Source organism: Orbicella faveolata, unplaced genomic scaffold (assembly GCF_042242905.1).
Source record: "Orbicella faveolata isolate gen_17 unplaced genomic scaffold, um_ofav_v1 contig_24, whole genome shotgun sequence".
In the NCBI taxonomy this organism is placed as follows: Eukaryota; Metazoa; Cnidaria; class Anthozoa; order Scleractinia; family Merulinidae; genus Orbicella; species Orbicella faveolata.
The window spans coordinates 32037875-32054652 of NW_028301552.1; the positions used below are offsets into that span (position 1 = coordinate 32037875).

The 16778-nt window shown below is 39.9% G+C and overlaps 1 protein-coding gene and 1 non-coding gene across 2 annotated transcripts; both read right to left on the reverse strand.

Annotated features, from left to right (window-relative positions):
• Window positions 1–516: 516 nt before the first annotated feature.
• On the reverse strand, window positions 517–15421 carry LOC110046075 (contactin-4-like). Its single transcript, XM_089291642.1, has 8 exons — window positions 15184–15421; window positions 12701–13021; window positions 7237–7518; window positions 5987–6289; window positions 4727–4987; window positions 4147–4419; window positions 1824–2099; window positions 517–1063 (listed from the first exon to the last, which is right to left on the reverse strand). Exons 1-8 carry the CDS (start codon window positions 15248–15250, stop codon window positions 915–917), a joined length of 1932 nt encoding a protein of 643 aa, XP_089147768.1. The 5' UTR covers window positions 15251–15421; the 3' UTR covers window positions 517–914.
• Trnav-aac (transfer RNA valine (anticodon AAC)) lies at window positions 4024–4096 on the reverse strand. The gene has a single exon. It is a non-coding gene; the product is annotated as a tRNA-Val (tRNA).
• Window positions 15422–16778: the final 1357 nt, after the last annotated feature.

The following is a 16778-nucleotide window of genomic DNA, read 5'->3' on the forward strand; positions in this document are numbered from 1 at the left end:
TTCAATTTAATTACATGACGTGCCACGTGCCTGTCTTGGCACAGTTTTGAATTAGCATTTTGCGCCACAAAGGTGATGAACAGAGAGTAGTCTTTTACTAACGCAGGGAAAGAAAGCGAAATTTGATAATTCACAGGCAACATGCAAAACATTAGGCCGCGAGAGAATTACTGGAAAATACGCCACTTTACAGTTGTGTGCTTAGTTACTTGGCCTATGAATGCAAGCGAGGCTGGAGGGGACATTACTTTGATACAAACCTCTCGGTTTTTCTCATTGAAATGCCCTCTAGTTAGTATAAGAGCAACTTGATTTACACAACAAAAGTAGTGAGGTCTTTATCAAAACAAGGCCACCTGCAGCCTCGCTTCCATTCAAAGGCCAGGTCACTGAGCAGACAACTGTAAAATGATCTATCGCGTGGCTGCGAAGCGACGCTGGAGGAGCCGCGAGTTGACTGGTTGACTTTTTTGCGTTAAGATGAACAATGCAAAGAATTAAAGACTTCCCGTCAAATAGAAACACTCTTATATACATTTTATTAACACCTCTAACAATCTACATTGATGGACAAGTTGCAGGCTTGCGAAATATGCAACCAAGCCATTTGAGTTCATAGTATCAAGGCTTGACCCGAACTGAATAGATACCCAGATGTGCTCGGTATAGTAAAACGTCAATTGCAGAAACACTGCATTTACTTATGCAATGCGAATAATTCTAACATAAAATTTCAAAAGGTTCACGCGTGCTATGTAGAGATTCAACCTAACTGGGTCAATTCATGTAAATCTCTCGATAAATTATCCAGCTATTCTTCAATGAATTTTGACACCAGACACCAGGGGGAAAACCAGAGAAACTTAATCAATCTACCTGCAATGTCTGGATAAAATGATTGGGCGATCTTCTAGCTACATCAAACATATATTAGACGTAACTATGTTTATCACTGTTGAAACACAGATCATCACAATAACAAGAGATTGACTAAATTCCATGTGGCCTGAACTGAACATCTCCACTTGATTTACTAGCTCTTCATCAGTCTGCTTTGAGTTTTCTGAAAAAAAAAAAAAAACCGAGAACGTAGAAAATATTTATCAAATCAAGTAGCTGCTAATTGGCAAGCCTGATCTGACATTACGTGTAGTTATAGGGGGGTGTCGGAATTTTCAGATATTGAAGGTTGTTTATGACTTCTGAACTGTATTTACACACTGATTTTACCTGCTGTAAGTTGCTTTTAGCCCAGGGAATTGAAAGGTATGGACTAAGGGTATTTCCACATACTAAAAGAACGGCGCAACTTTAAATGAAAGGTAAAAGAGATTGGGCAAGGCAGAAGGACGGGAACCTTGTTACCATGGTTTTGTCAGCAAAATCTAAAATGCCGCCAACTGTCTGCCGGGATAGCCCGGTAGAATCGATGCGTTTAGAATTGAAGCAACCGAATTCACAGCGGCCACTGTTGGAGAGGCAATTAGCATCAGTAAATGGAAGCTAAAACTGAATGTTTGGCTATTTAGCCTGGGCTTTCGACGGCAAAGCAAATTTCCTTTTGTTTCTTCGTTCGACGTGTAGACAAGCTTAGATATACGCGAAGTGAGAATTTCAAAGTTGAAATGGCGCCGTCCTAGGTCCTTTTCGAGAGCTGCGCTAAACGAAGTCTACATCCATATTAATTCTTTTTACATGTTCCTATGCATTCTATATAAATCTATTTGAGGGAATTTGGTTTCCAGTCAAGACGTAACTTCTGAGTCCGTTCGGTCGTCAATTGTCATAACCCTTCGTAGTTCAATTTAACCACACTGGTTTACCTTTCACTTCCAAGTGCACTGTTATCTGCTTCAAGTCAACGTTTGTTGCGGCTATGCAGAAATAGCTGCCTGCATCGCTTAACTGCACGTCTCTTATGTTAAGTGATCCGTTCTCGTGTGCCTTGTATTTTTCTTCGTCCAGAGGTCGGCCGCCTTGACCATGTTTGAGCCACGTGATTCTAGGTTTTGGGCTGCCTGTGGCGACACAGTGAAACCAAACTGAGTCCCCGACAGTAGCCGTGTTGTTGCTTGGTTCAACCAGGAAACGCAGCGGATCTGTTAAAAGAAATAATACGTTGCCATTTAGTAAATAGAAATCAAGTCTTACTTGGTATACCACGATACCGTGGATAATGAATAAAGATTATTTACCTACCTACCTACCTACCTACCTACCTACCTACCTATCTAATATCTAAATAAGCATCGAGTGATATCCCGTTACGAAAGACGCAAGTGTGCTGCATCGCTAGACGTGCAAGAATACGAAGGAGAAAAGAATATTGACGTGGAAGAGAATCTTCAACCCAAGTATTGTCCAAATCAATGGAATTCCACAAGTGAAATACACGCGTGTAAATTTAAGAGAGGGCTAAAACGGGCATCTCTAAAAGGTCAAATAAGCATCGTGTGGTATCCCGTTATCAAAAAAGGGAATGTGCCGCATCGCTAAACGTACAAGAATACGTAGGAGAAATAAAAATTGACATGGGCGAGAATGTTCAACCCAAGCACTGTCCAAATCAATAGAATTCCACAAGTGCAATACAAGTGTGTAGATTTGAGCGAAGGCCAAAACTAGAATCTTTGAAAAGCCCAATCAGAATTGTTTGGGATCCCGACACAAAAAAGGCGCTTGTGGCGCATCGCTAAACGTACAAGAACACCGGAAAGACAAGAAAATTGACATGAGCGAGAATCTCTAACCCAAGCACTGTCCAAATCAATAGAATTCCACAAGTGATATAGACGTGTGTAAATTTAAGTGAGGGCCAAATCGGGCATCTTTAAAAACGCTAATAAGCATCGTTTGGTATCCCGACACCAAAAACGCGACTTTGGCGCATCGCTAAACGTGCAAGAACACCGGAGAAATAAGAAAATTGACATGGGCGAGAATCTTCAAGCCAAGCACTCTCCAAATCAATAGAATTCTACAAGTAAAATACAATTGTGTAAATTTAAGGGAGGGGCGAAACGGGCATCTTTAAAAGGTCAAATAAGTATTGTGTGGTATCCTGTTACCAAAGACGCGAGTGTGCCACATCGCTAAACGTGCAAGAATACGCAGCAGAAAAGAATATTGATGTGGAAGAGAATCTTCAACCCAAGCACTGTCGAAATCAATGGAATTCCACAAGTGAAGTGCACGTGTGTAAATTTAAGTGAGGGCTAAAACGGGCATCTTTAAAAAGCCTACTAAGCATCGTTTGGGATCCCGACACCAAAAACGCGACTGTGGCGCATCGCTAAACGTGCAAGAATACGCAGCAGAAAAGAATATTGATGTAGAAGAGAATCTTCAACCCAAGCACTCTCCAAATCAATAGAATTCCACAAGTGAAATACACGTGTATAGATTTAAGCGAGGGCCAAAACTAGAATCTTTAAACGGCTTAATAATCATCGTTTGGGATCCCGACACAAAAAACGCGAGTGTGGCGCATCGCTAAACGTGCAAGAACACCGGAGAAATAAGAAAATTAGCATGGGCGAGAATCTTCAACCCAAGCACTGTCCAAATCAATAGAATCCCACAAGTGAAATACACGTGTGTAAATTTAAGGGAGGGCTAAAACGGGCATCTTTAAAAAGTCAAATAAGCATCGTCTCGTATCCCGTTACAAAAGACGTGAGTGTGCCACATCACTAAACGTTAAAGAACACCGGGGAAATAAGAAAATTGACACGGGCGAGAATCTTTAACCCAAGCACTCTTCAAGTCAATAGAATTCCAGAAGTGAAGTACACGTGTGTAAATTTAAGGCAGGTCTAAAACGGGCATCTTTAAAAAGCCTAATCAGCATCGTTTCGGGATTCCGACATTTATTGATATTTAGCAACCCTGCTATTTCAAACTCCTAGGGGAAGCGGAAAAAATTCGAAATAGTGGGAGCTCGAAATAGCCGATATTAAATGCCTGAAGGGAAAACCCCAAAGATATGGTTGGTGTAAATAAATAGAACTCAAAAAATAAACGTGTTTCCGGCCAGGCTCGAACCGGCGACCTTCCGCGTGTTACGCGGACGTGATAACCACTACACTACGGAAACCAACCATGAATAGCATGAAATCATGAATGTGTTTAATTCGCTCTTCTTACCATAAACAGATACATTGACGTAAGATGTGCCAGAGCTAAACGCGTTCGACGCGTTGCAGATGTATTGCCCGGCGTCCGAGAGTGCCACCTTTTTTATCAGCAGCGACGCTCCATGATTCTCCACTCTGCTCGGCAGCTTGTCCAAGCCTTTCTTTGTCCACGTGACTGTAATTGGCGGGCTTCCGTGGAAATCGCACGTGATTTTTCTCCGTGCTCCCAGAAATGCCTCGATTCTATGCTTGTGAGAAAGGCTTAGTTTTATGACGTCACTCTCTAAAGATTGAGGAGATAAGATAAACGCTCTGAAAACCGAGGAGCAAAATTCACACGGAGAAGTCCAGAAGCATTCATGGTCTTTTGACATAACGCCATAAGAAGCTAACATTTGCGTTACGGCCATACGGACAAGAATTTTTCTCAAGTCGCATAGAGCCTGTCTATGGCTGATGACGTGTCTTCTTATAAGAAATTGTTACCTAGGTAACTGATTTCATCATTAGCCTCTCTTTGTAACATAAAGCTACCCTTAAACGTCTGCTGGATTTTCCATGCATAAGAACAAATGTCTGCTATACCATACCTACTACTTCAAGGGTCACTTTGATTTCCTTTAACTCCTCTAGAGTGGTGGCGATACAGGCGTATTGCCCAGCATCTGACATGAGTGCATCTCTAATGAACAGGTTACCGTTTGCAAGCTGTCGAGTTCTCTTTTTATCTATTCTACCATGAATCTTCATCCAGTCTATCTTGGGCTGAGGAACTCCAGAAGCGTTACATCGTAACACGGCTGTTTTTCCCATGACAACTGTCTTGTTTTTTGGTTTCGTTATAAAAGTTACTGTACAGAGAAAAAACGCAATTTAGTATAGTATAGCCAGCGTGACATGGCGTGGCGTTACGTGACGTGGCGTGACGCGCTGCGCGCGTGGCGTGGCCTTGCTTGGCTCATTTTTGGTAAATGTTTTTATTTACCCATTTATCAAATACAAAAGCGTACGGTCATCCCTACCAGGAAACGAATCTTCTTTCAAATTTAATCGCCAATACCGCCTATTTCCTAGATGACGTTACATACTAGTTATGTAACGCTGTCTCGTGGGATATCCCATGGTATACCACGAGAGAACGTTGCATAACTGACCATAACCATGCATAACTGACCATAACCATGTCACAGAAAATACAGTGACCAACACATATCAATGCGACACACGCGCGGCGCACGATGGGAAGGTTGGGGGTAATATCGTCGAATATACACAGTCCTCCTGTATTCTGATTGGCTGCATTTTCTATGGTATAGTATAAAGAACTTTACTGTGTATGTAATTTGCATGATGGCGTCATTTTATTACAAGTATCAAAATTTACGTTTTCTTTCCAAGACAGCTGGTGCAATTGTCATTTGATTTAACTCCACTGTGGTGTAAAAATTCGAATAATAAGGGAGAAAGGAAATGAATATTCGTAGTCAAATGTCGATATCATGAAATTAGTGTGGTATACCGACTATATTTTCAAACATTGAACAGATGAAAGAGGAAAGGAAATCCACTTAGATTCGCTTCCCAAGTTTTTAAATAGATATATCCAACTGTGCTATAAATACGACTACAATATTCTTGTAAGGGCCAGAAACAAAAGAAAAAAAATCAAGAGTGAAACGACCAAATCGCTAGGCTGGCTTTCTGCAGTTCTCTCGAGTCTAGTTCCCGAGGGTCCGGTTCCCGAGGGTTCGAGGGAAAGAGCTCGGGCTCATGTTCCCGAACAGCAGCTGATAATCGAGCCTACGGAATCACGGGCATCTAAAATCAATTCATTTCATTTTAAAACTTACTTGGTGTGTAAATCTTGAATTGTTTTGATGTTGACCCCATGACATTTCTTGCCTCACATTCGTAGACACCCATGTCCTTCGTTTGCAGGTTCCTAATGACCAGAGTACCATTGCTGTAGATGGCGTACTTCGAATTGTTTCTTATGGAATGCTTGACATGTTGAGACCATACAGGACCAACATAATACCAGTAATCGACTGGAGTCGGTATGCCCGTCGCTAGGCAATTTACGAACATCGTCTGCCCTTTGACAGCGTGCAAGTGGTCCGCGGGGTGCACCAGCATCTTAGGTTTGTTACCCACTGTGACGGAGAGCAGAAAAGAAAAATTGATTTTTTTTCTTTGACAAGATACAATGGAACGATATTAGTTTCCAGTTCTCGTTTTCATGAAGACAAACAATAGACTGCAAGACTGATACTACGTGAAAAACGTTTCGAGACACCAACATGACATGAACCGATAAAGTAGGATCGCAACAGTGGACAGTTGTTTCGCCCTTCTTGGGGCTCGCTAGCACTGTGTAGCGAAGATATATAACGCCAGCCCAACATTCTTGTCATGTTGGTGTCTCGAAACGTTTTTCACGTAGTATCAGCCTTGCAGTCTATTGTTTGTCTTCATACATTGTTTGGCTGATCAGATCTCTTGTAGATCCTGCGTTGGCAGCGTTTATCGTATGCGGTCCCTTGCAGTTTCTGGTTTCTCGTTTTCATGTTCGTATTCCCGGTATTAGACTGGAACTAGCTAATGCGGGGAGTCTTTTCAAATGCAAATGACATTTATCTCTTTATTCCCCCGCATGTGCCTCCATTGCAAGCTAGTTTCAGTCCATTACCCAGAATACGGATATAATGGTCTATCTATTCAGATGAAATACTACCAGAAGACCAGAGTCAGTATTTAAAATCTCTTCTTACAACGTCGATATCTATTTTAATATACACGTCATAAGAATTTAGCCGTTGATCAAAACCATGCAGGATCAAAATATACATTCCTAACTAGAACTGCTGGAATTGTACCTCAGCTCTCGTGTACAGAGTGTTTCTTTTAATAATCAATTTGCTCCTCGACTTAGTTCTTTCTTACAAATCATCACGATTCAATTCGATTCAAGTTTTCGACACTGGAGGACAAAAACAACATTAAATTTGTCAACGTCAAAAGGGTTTTTCGTGCCGGCTTGCAAACTACGAGGTAGAATTTAAGTCTGTTATTATCGAAACAATTTTCAGATTACACTTACCCCAAATCTCGAGCTTATTTGATTTAGCTGTGCCCAGTTTGTCTATTGTAACATAACAAGTGTAATTTCCACTATCGGCAAAGCTTGTGCTGTTTATAACTAGCTTTCGGTGATCCAAGGAGATTCGCCCATTTACTGGTCTGACTGTGGCACCGTTCTTGATCCACCTTACCGTCCCTGTTTTTGAACTGCGACAGCGACAGCGCAACGACAGTTCAGTCCCCACGGGAAACTTTGTCATGTGGGTGGGGCGGGTCAAAATTGTAGCCTCATCGCACATTCCTGCAGAGGAAACATTATTTAGTAAGAGAGAGTCTAACTCAGTGGATGCCTGTTTTTCTGCATGCGCCCAAATCATCTTCTATGTGATTTGACAGAAAAAATCTATACCAGGAGCATATTACCAGGTAATGAATTCATAAGTCTACACATAGTTAATAGAGGAAAATGGTTCTGAAACCTTGCAAAGTTACTTTGTTGTATGTTTTTGTTGGCTATTTTGGGGGTTGACCCCGCACAAAACGTGGCAAAATACAAAACGTGGTTATGTGTGCTCATACAACTAACCAATAGAAGCATTGCGATTATGTAACTCACGCATAGTCAATGAGCATAAAACAAAAGATGTGCAAGGTCAAGGACCTTCCAACATACATCTTAGCCTGTTTGCTTGCTTCTTTGATGATTAGGGTTGGTCTACAGAGACGGTTGCATTCTTTACCGTTTGTAGTACTAAAGACGTCTAGCTTTAGCTCAGTTGTTGAAATATTAGCCATTTAATTTTGCCTTTCTCCCGTAGTACCAGCTTTGCTTTGCTTTATAAGCTTGGTTTAATTCACACTTCTGGTACGAGCATTTGCAAGAGATCCGGCATCATATATGCCAAGCACTTCAACCTCTTAGTTGTCATGTGGACCTCTGCGTCTAAACATTTTTCACATTCTCTGATTGGCTGCTTCTTGCGCGTGAAAATTCAAACTCGAGCTTCAACCAATCACACTACTCAGAGACTGCACGGACCTTTGCAGTGTGATGTCATCACTATGGAATCTAGGACCTCACTAGTGGACTGGACTGGAGAATTCAGAGACAGGACTTGGACCTCGCTCGATGAGCGGATTAAGGGTAGAGATTGTAAGTAAGCTGTGCGGCTTCTGTGTTGGTAGAAGCCCGGGTTACGTAATTAGAAGAATGTGACCATGGCACTTGCAAAGCTTTTAGCAGTATAATGTTTCAATGATCGAAAAGAAGGTTAAATCAATACAAATCGATCTTAAGAGGGCATCACAGTGTTAACCGCTATAAAATCACTACAAGCGGCATGTTTAAAAACACATGAAGTGGATATCGCTGATCTCTAATTTAGAATTTTACAAAAAGCAATATGCAGCTAATTTGTGCTCTGAAGGTAAAAAAGACAAAACAAATTTTTATCTTTGGCTTAATTCTAAGTACGCGCATAAGAGTTTTGGCATTCGATCGACAGTCGCCTTCGGGAGAGGGTTAACTGAAAGACCTGACCTGAAAGAACGTGGAAGTTGTTAGAACCTCTTGGCTCTGGAGAAGCTTTGACTTCGTATTCAAAGTACACAAGACGATAATGTTAAAACATTACCGGACTTGTGTGTGCGCGAACTTGATTTTGATCAAAATGATCACAATTTAACCCAGGCGAAGCGCATGGTTGCAGAACCTCGCCACTAATTTCAGCCAAGGCTGCGGGTTCCTCAATCTTAAGCCTCCTGAAAAACAGTTCGGAATTACAAAATGACTTGCAGCACGTTTATGACTTCACTTGATCTTATCTCCTGATCTGGTCTTTTTCATCCGACAAGTTGATTAATTTGGTTTCCCTTTACAAATCATTCCGCGCTTATGATCGATGACACCGTCTGTATAATAACCAGTCTTGTTTAAAAAAAAAATTGTGTAGAAGTGATTTTTGAATGCTTTAAGTTCAAAACCAGACCAGGCTGCTATGAACTGGTAGCTTGTTTTTAGAAACATGGCCGGATTCCAAACGAAGGGAAGAATACTTTGTAAACAGGAAATTCACAGTCTGGTTATGAGATTTGGAGTGATATAAGTCTTCTCCAGAAGTTGTTATCGGCGAAAGACAATTTATCTTATTCCGCTTAGGTTGAAGAAAGTTATATTACGAGGATTAAAATAAATCATTTAATCGCATAGTTATCAGTCCAATTCAAAAAATAAAAACTTCTTGCTTGGTGCTTTATTGCTGAATAGTCAGATATGTTTCTCTGGAAAAACAGTTTGTTTCGTCATAAGGTTTATTTTTTTCTTCATGTTTTGCATAATGAGATCAGGTTTCCACTGAGTCTTAGTGGTCTAAGCCCAGGATTCAAAATCAAGGGACGACAACAGTTTCAGGCATCAAAGCTTTAGCATTTTTGTGATGTGGTCCGGGATTGCTAAAACGAACAAGTTCCCCAATCGCTTTTTCTCTCGACACAGGTTTCACTTTTCAAAACAATGCAATCAATCGCGTATTCTTCCGTCAACTTCCGTCGCATTAAATCTTTAAACTCACTAAATAGTCCATTGTGCTAGTCTGCTTTATTGAAATTACTTAAAGGATCTTAAAGAAGATCACTACAGAGAAAGAAAAGCTGCGATCGTGTTGCCACTTTCCCATGTGAAACTGACCTCAAGTTGCAAGGTCAAAAAACATGAACTTTCTGAAATACATGATTTCATTGCTTGGTCGCAAACAAATAGGTTAAAGTTAATTTCTCCACTTTTCTTTGTTAATTTAGTCTGTCAATTCCTTCTGTTTGGAACTAAACAAAATTAAGTAGAGTAGATTGTATGGAACAGTTCTAAATCTCAAACATCAACGCTAATGATTTGACATTTTATTGCTGTCCATACTTAAGATAACTTCTAACCAATGACAAATTTCAATAACTATCTTATTGAAATTTGTGAAGTTGCACTTGGTGACCCCTCTCTAACTTAAGGTTACTTCAAACCTTCGCGGGAGTCCTCCAGAAAAAAATTCGTACGCGCGCTGTTTTCAAGGAAACCCCCATAAACTATATATCAACAGAAAGCTTATAAAATGTAGAATTCGATAAAGTATGTTTTGTTTTGGATTTTGCTTTCCAAAGGCGGCAGAGGCCGTCAACTCCAAAATGACCGACTGACGTTCCAGCGAATTAATCGGGTATCAAATGCGATCGTTCATGCAAAATAACTGTGTAGTGTCAATCATAAAGCCTCAATCTCCAAAAACGTGTCAGCATTTTCTTTTATTCCTATTGGTTATCTTTTTATAGATCTGTCAAGTTCGACTATCGAAAAATTCGCGTAACCTGTTACGTTGAAGGCCGCCACGAGGAAAGTATTTAAAATAAAGGAATTCGCCGACCCATTTTTGTTCCATATCTATCAGTGGATGTTCTGACCAAATTTCATGGAAAACCGTCAAATTTGCATACCCTATTAATTCACTTAAAGAGAAGGGATTCTCTCGAAAAACGTGTGCGAGTTTTCGCCTTCTAAAGATTTATAAATATATCACGCCTTCACAGAGAAATGTGTCAACTTGAAAGCCGCGAGCCAATGAAATAACAGAACCCCTAGCGTTCACAGTATGCAAACTTGTGCTTCGCGGAATTTAATTTTCTTGACCAAAAAAAAAGAAAAATCGACCAATACAGCCCCGCGAAGGTTTGAAGTAACCTTAGCTTTCTTCGATCGGACGCTTGCATAAAATGGTAGTATTGAAACACCTAGCCTAACAACCCTCACAATCAAAAAAGTAAATTAAAAAAAAAAAAGAAAACAGTACATTTAGAGGGAAAAGCAAGCTACACTATCGAAAGTTGAGGTACTCTTACCAATTCAGATCGAATTAGTGATTGATTTGTGTTGTTTTTGTTGTTGAGGAAGGAGGGAAAACTCGCGTACAATGAGAAAAAAAAGACACAGCAACACGTTTGACTCCAAACCCAGCCGGAATCAAAGCTGACTGGAGTAACATTCTTATACTACAATGAGATAATGCAATTCAGTGTATTTTCGGTGGCTCTTGAAATTAATTTATCAAATCAATCTTAGCATTATTATTTTTAGCTCACAACGGAAAAACATGATGTTTTTACAACACCTCAGCGGCTATCTTGGCAGGCTCAAAGCATGCAAAATCAATTTTTGTCAGTCGCCGACTTGGAATGTTTTCCTTTTTAAACATACTTAAGTCTAGTTTTTTGTTTTGTTTTGTTTTTGTTTTTTTGTTTTTTTTTTTGTGTGTGTGCGTGTGTGTGTTTCTTTTTTTTAAGTCTGTAGCGGAAACTACGTCTTTTCTTCTTATTGTTCACGTTAATTGCTTCAATTGGTCTAAAGTCATCTTTCGTGACTTTATGAAATACTACAGGTGAAAAAAACAGCTTCCGGTGACGGCTAGGTTTGAAGACGACACAAACAAAACATAAAGATAAGTATCTAACATTTCACCTGTGTGAGGGTAGACATCTAAATCATTATTGTATTTTGTTGTTTTGTCTGTAAACTACAGATCTTCAAGTTGTTTAAAAGACTTATTTGAATAACGAAGGGCTTAAATTTAGTGAACGTAATGTTTCCAAGGCTCTAACAACAGTTACATTCGAAAACGTGCGACTAATGAGGTCGAAGATGATATTTTGATATTAACTCTACCAAAAACTGCTGTAAATATTTGACCAACATATTTTCTAGCTATATAGCATGCATGGCCTCGAACTCCAATTTTCGGCAAATTTCTAATCAAAACATTCGGAAAATTTATTTTAGCAATATGTTATTATCTCAAACAACATAAGCCAATTAACGGCTGTCGTGCAGTACTACAGATAGCAAACTTATTTCCTGAGATTGCCGTTAGTTTATAACCCGAACAACTGATTAGTAGATCAGTACACCAAGACGATATCAACTGATATTTTTCATTACCTATCAAAGTCTTCATTAAAAATTCGCGTTAGAGTAAACTGCTTTATTTTCACAATTTTCGACACGAAGTACACTAATCCAGTTATTTACATGCCTTTGTATTATTCTGCGCTATTCGCTAGTTATTCAAATCGTATATCGCGGAAATCCGGATTTGCCCAAAACTATAAAATGGCTCCTTGTCTCTAGCTTAGAGTTAAAAAAAATGGAATCTTATGGATTTTAAATCCGTTTTCTCGTAATAAAAGCCAGCATTGCAATTAACGAATTAGCGTTAATTGCCAATTACCAGCGATGTGTACTCTTGTGATAAAAAGCCGTAATTTTCGAACTCATCAAGCTAAAAAACCAAGCTTAGTCTTCTTGTTGTTGACGTCATGTAATGATACAGGAAACTCAGCCCACCATAGGCGCGCCTCGCCGGCGCGCGCGAAAAAGTGGAAGGGATATGCGGACCTTGATTAAGGCAAAAAAAAAAACTTTCCTTAGCAAAGACCAAGAATCTTACCTTCAACTGTTAGTCTCGCGAAGCGACTTTTTCGAACAATTCTCCCTTTCTTCGACCCCCGTCTTGTTGAAGCAATGCATCTGTATATTCCATTATCATCCAATTCTGTTTTTGATATTCTCAAGGAACCGTCATCTCTTATTGTAATTCTCGGCTCCTTGTCAGTCTGGATAGTGTTATTATTGTGCTTCCATTCGTAAGTTATCTTTTTATTCGATTGCGCTGAACACTTTAATGTCACAGGGATACCAGCCTGGACTGTTTGCGAAGATGGTTGCGTAATCAATGCTAAAAATGATTGTGATTCCGTGAGGGAAGACACTGAAAGACAAATAGAGAAAAATAAGAAACCGTTATCTAGTCAAGTAATGTTACATTAATTCTGATGATATAATTACCACCGTCGGCAGAACCCAAGAAATGTTCACTCAACTTAGACCTTTCCTCAAAGATCACGGCTTAAAATCACCTAAATATGTTTCGGGTAATTACCAAAAAAATCTCCTAAATATCAAAACAAAAAAAAATTAAATATCTCGAAAAATTCTCTAGATATCTCTTATTTTTGTCGTAAAAATACACCTATTTTGAACCACTTAGAGCAACATTTACTTGCAGTACATGCAGTAGGATTTGAGGAAGAAGATTAAGGGACATCGATGTTACCAAAATCCGCCTTTTTAAAAAATTGCTGCTTTAGCGCTTTTAGCGATATGGAATACAATCTTCGGGTGGGAACTCGCTGAACTGGACTGTGCCTGGCATAGGACAGAGTATTATATCAAGAAAAAAACGAGAAAAACACAGGGTTAATCCAAAAAGAGCAATGAACATTTCTAAATATCCGCTAACAGCTCTTCATAGGAGCCCGGTAAACGGGCTGGCTCGGTTACGAATTTTGTTGTCTGTTCATATGCGAAATTTTGGCCGGCGAGCACGAAACAGACGAATGAGCGAAGCGATCGAGGCGGTACACTGGGAGCCTGTTCGCAGGCTAGGGAAATTTCAGCCCGGTCGACCGGGAGGAAATTCAAGAAACAAAACCAAAATGGTGGAACATAAACTTTGGCCGCTATGTTACGAAAGCGAAGCTATTTTGTCGAAATAAAACTGTCGTCCGGGTTACCCGGGCTAGAGTGTTCAAATGGGAAAATTTTCATCCTGGCTGCCGAGATTTCCGTCGCAAAAACCGATATCTCGGTAACCTGTTCTCATGTGAACACATCGAAGTTTTTGCAATGAAAGAGTGACGAGGCGAGATCTCGGAAACCGAACTAGAGTCAACCCGGTTGACCGGGCTCATACTGGAAGAGGCCCTTCTCTTAACTTTGTCCGTAGGCCCTTTCGACTTCTTCATGGGTTGTTTTCGTGTATTAATCATAATTTACATTACATTGACGCTTATTCCAATCACATAATTGAACACTCGTGTCTTGCTAATCTTGTTTGGGCATGTTGATTCGTAGAATTCAGGCGATGAATTGTACACGCTCAAAATGAGCTCTTAAACCGCAGCGATACTCCACTTCTCACAAGCGCTTTGCTACTCGCCTTTTTCAGACGAACGACTGAAAAAATGATTTACAATACAGGATCCGAACGTTTCTCCATGTATGAAATGTTCGCTGTCCGATAGTTGTTTCTTTCAATGGTCGCGTGATTCGAGGAACAAAATGATCATTTATAAGAACGGAAATTAAACCGGGGCGATTAAACGACTTACTTTCAACAACTTCTTAAAAACAATGATGCCTAAAGAGCTGTAGAGAACCGAAAGCGTCAATAATCCCAGGAAAGCAATCTTGCAAATTGTCATCGTTCATAGATTTGAGTGAGTTAATGCTATGCCGTGTAAAATTAAGATTTCCTTGACACGAAAGTTGTCAAGCCGCAGGTATTCCAAACGTGACGATGGTGGTTAAAGGCCACACGAAACGTGCCAGAATGTTAAAGGGATAATCGCTTGCAACATACTAAGTTAACTACTATTGAGTTGGTTTTTCTCTGCCGTAAAACGCCACATTTTTAGTGTATTTTGATAATCGTAATAGCTTTGTGAACATTATGACTGAACTTGTGTGTTTACGTTTACTTTACCGATCTATCCTTTTTATGACAAGACTGAAACTTTCTGACATTTTGAGCCACATTTTGAGATTTCCTTCCTTTTGAAAACTTTTTACACATTAACACACAATGTTCAATGAAAAATTGCCTCTAACTACCATCTTCTTTTATCAGAATGGTTCCGGGTACGCCAGAATCTTTGCGCCCGACTTAATATTATTGGCAACTGCTTCTTGCGAAGACGGAAATTTGTTTCTGAAGTCTGAATACTTCTGTTTCAGTTTCAATAATGTTTCCTGGTTGAGCCAGTTCTATGTGCAGCTTTGGACTGAATGCGTTTTTCAGTACCTTGCTTATTGGCTCGTTTGTTTTCAATACGGCTTTTTATGTCGGCAAGAAATGCTTTTGTTACTTACCTAACAAGACTAACGCCAGCCAGAAAGACAAATGTGATGTTTTAGAGCTGTACAAAAACGAATCCATCAAATATCAGGCTCCAAAACGGTTCGGTGAATCTGCGGAGTTTCAGAAAAGGTTCTTCGTCAAAAATTCTCAAATGTCTCCTAATCGAGTTGCTTGAGCCACTGCAATGGTTTATAACATGTTTCGTGCATCGGCGAAATATTAGTCGTATAAGTTTGTGATTCTGCCAATAGAAAAGAAAACAACTTGCTAAGAGGCTTAGCTGAGGAACCTGAGCTAATTGAAAGGGTGTTTGACCGCCAAAAATGATGAATATACACATACTGACATTAGCACGAAAAACATTTAGTTATCTTGACACCTGAGATTTTAGTGTCACTTAAAATCTCGTCTAAGACCTAAAATTTTCTCCCACCTAGTTAAGGTGCGAAGAGACGATTAAATTTTATGATAGACAAAATATTTTGACATTTTGGTAAAATGCCTGTAATCAGTCTACCAAAGAAATTGCAGCCGAATCTCATTTAGCTATTTACGTGTGAAACCAATTATATACGCAAGTACTAGGTCGCTTGAACTCAGTCGGTTTGCAAAATTACAAGAAATATGGGGTTTTCAAGCCGACCACTTTAATCTCGGTCCAACTAAATTAGAAATTTCAAGTTACGAAACGTAATGCGCGTTGCTATGACTCTGGAAAAGGTTGAGAACGGAAAGATATTTTATCTTATAATGAAAACGTTAAAATAACTGATTTTGACTGACAGGTATGTACAAGCCTCTTATTTACTTGCTGGGCCGGTAGTGTGGTGCGCGGTACAGGAAGAGATACGATTTACGGGGTGGATTACTGCGGGTAATCCGGCCCCCCTGGGGTATCTCTTCCTGTTACGCTGTGTGCTGTCACTGATTGCTAATTCTGGGCTAATTTAGGCTCATCTGTGAAACGATGCGCGCGGGGGAAAGGGTACTCCTTTATACGGGCTGTTGAGCTATAGAGGTATAGGGCTATAGAGGTATGTCGGCCCCGAAGGGTAAAGGTTGTTTAGCCGTTTTGGTCATAAATAGGGCACCGATTTTGGCCATTTTGATCTGAAAAAGGGTATGGTTCTTACACCCTAGTCTTGAATTCGGTATGTTTTTTTGTTTTTTTTTCAGAAAAAGCTAGTTTTTCTAACACCGGTCTGAACTAGGTTACTAATTATAAGATATGTCTGCCAGTGTCATGATCACGTCATAAATAATTAAGTAATCAAATTTTTGGTCAGGTCATAAATAGGGTAGGAAAAATTACAGATTTTGGTCTAAATTAGGGCAAGGGTTTTGTGAAGTGGGCCGCACACCCCTACCCAATTTTTCTGGGAGTACCCCCCACCCCAACTCCAACCCCCCCCCCCCCCCCAGCGTTTGTCTCAGCTGTAGAAGGACTAATGAGAGAAAATTGGTAGCGTGACTCAGTTCTGAACAAATTACACGAAATCTATTAACTCTGACTTCGATCGTAGTACATTTAACCAAAATGCATGGACAAACATAATTTAGAAGTCTTCATAGTGGTTTACAAACATCCTGTTGCTGACATAGATTT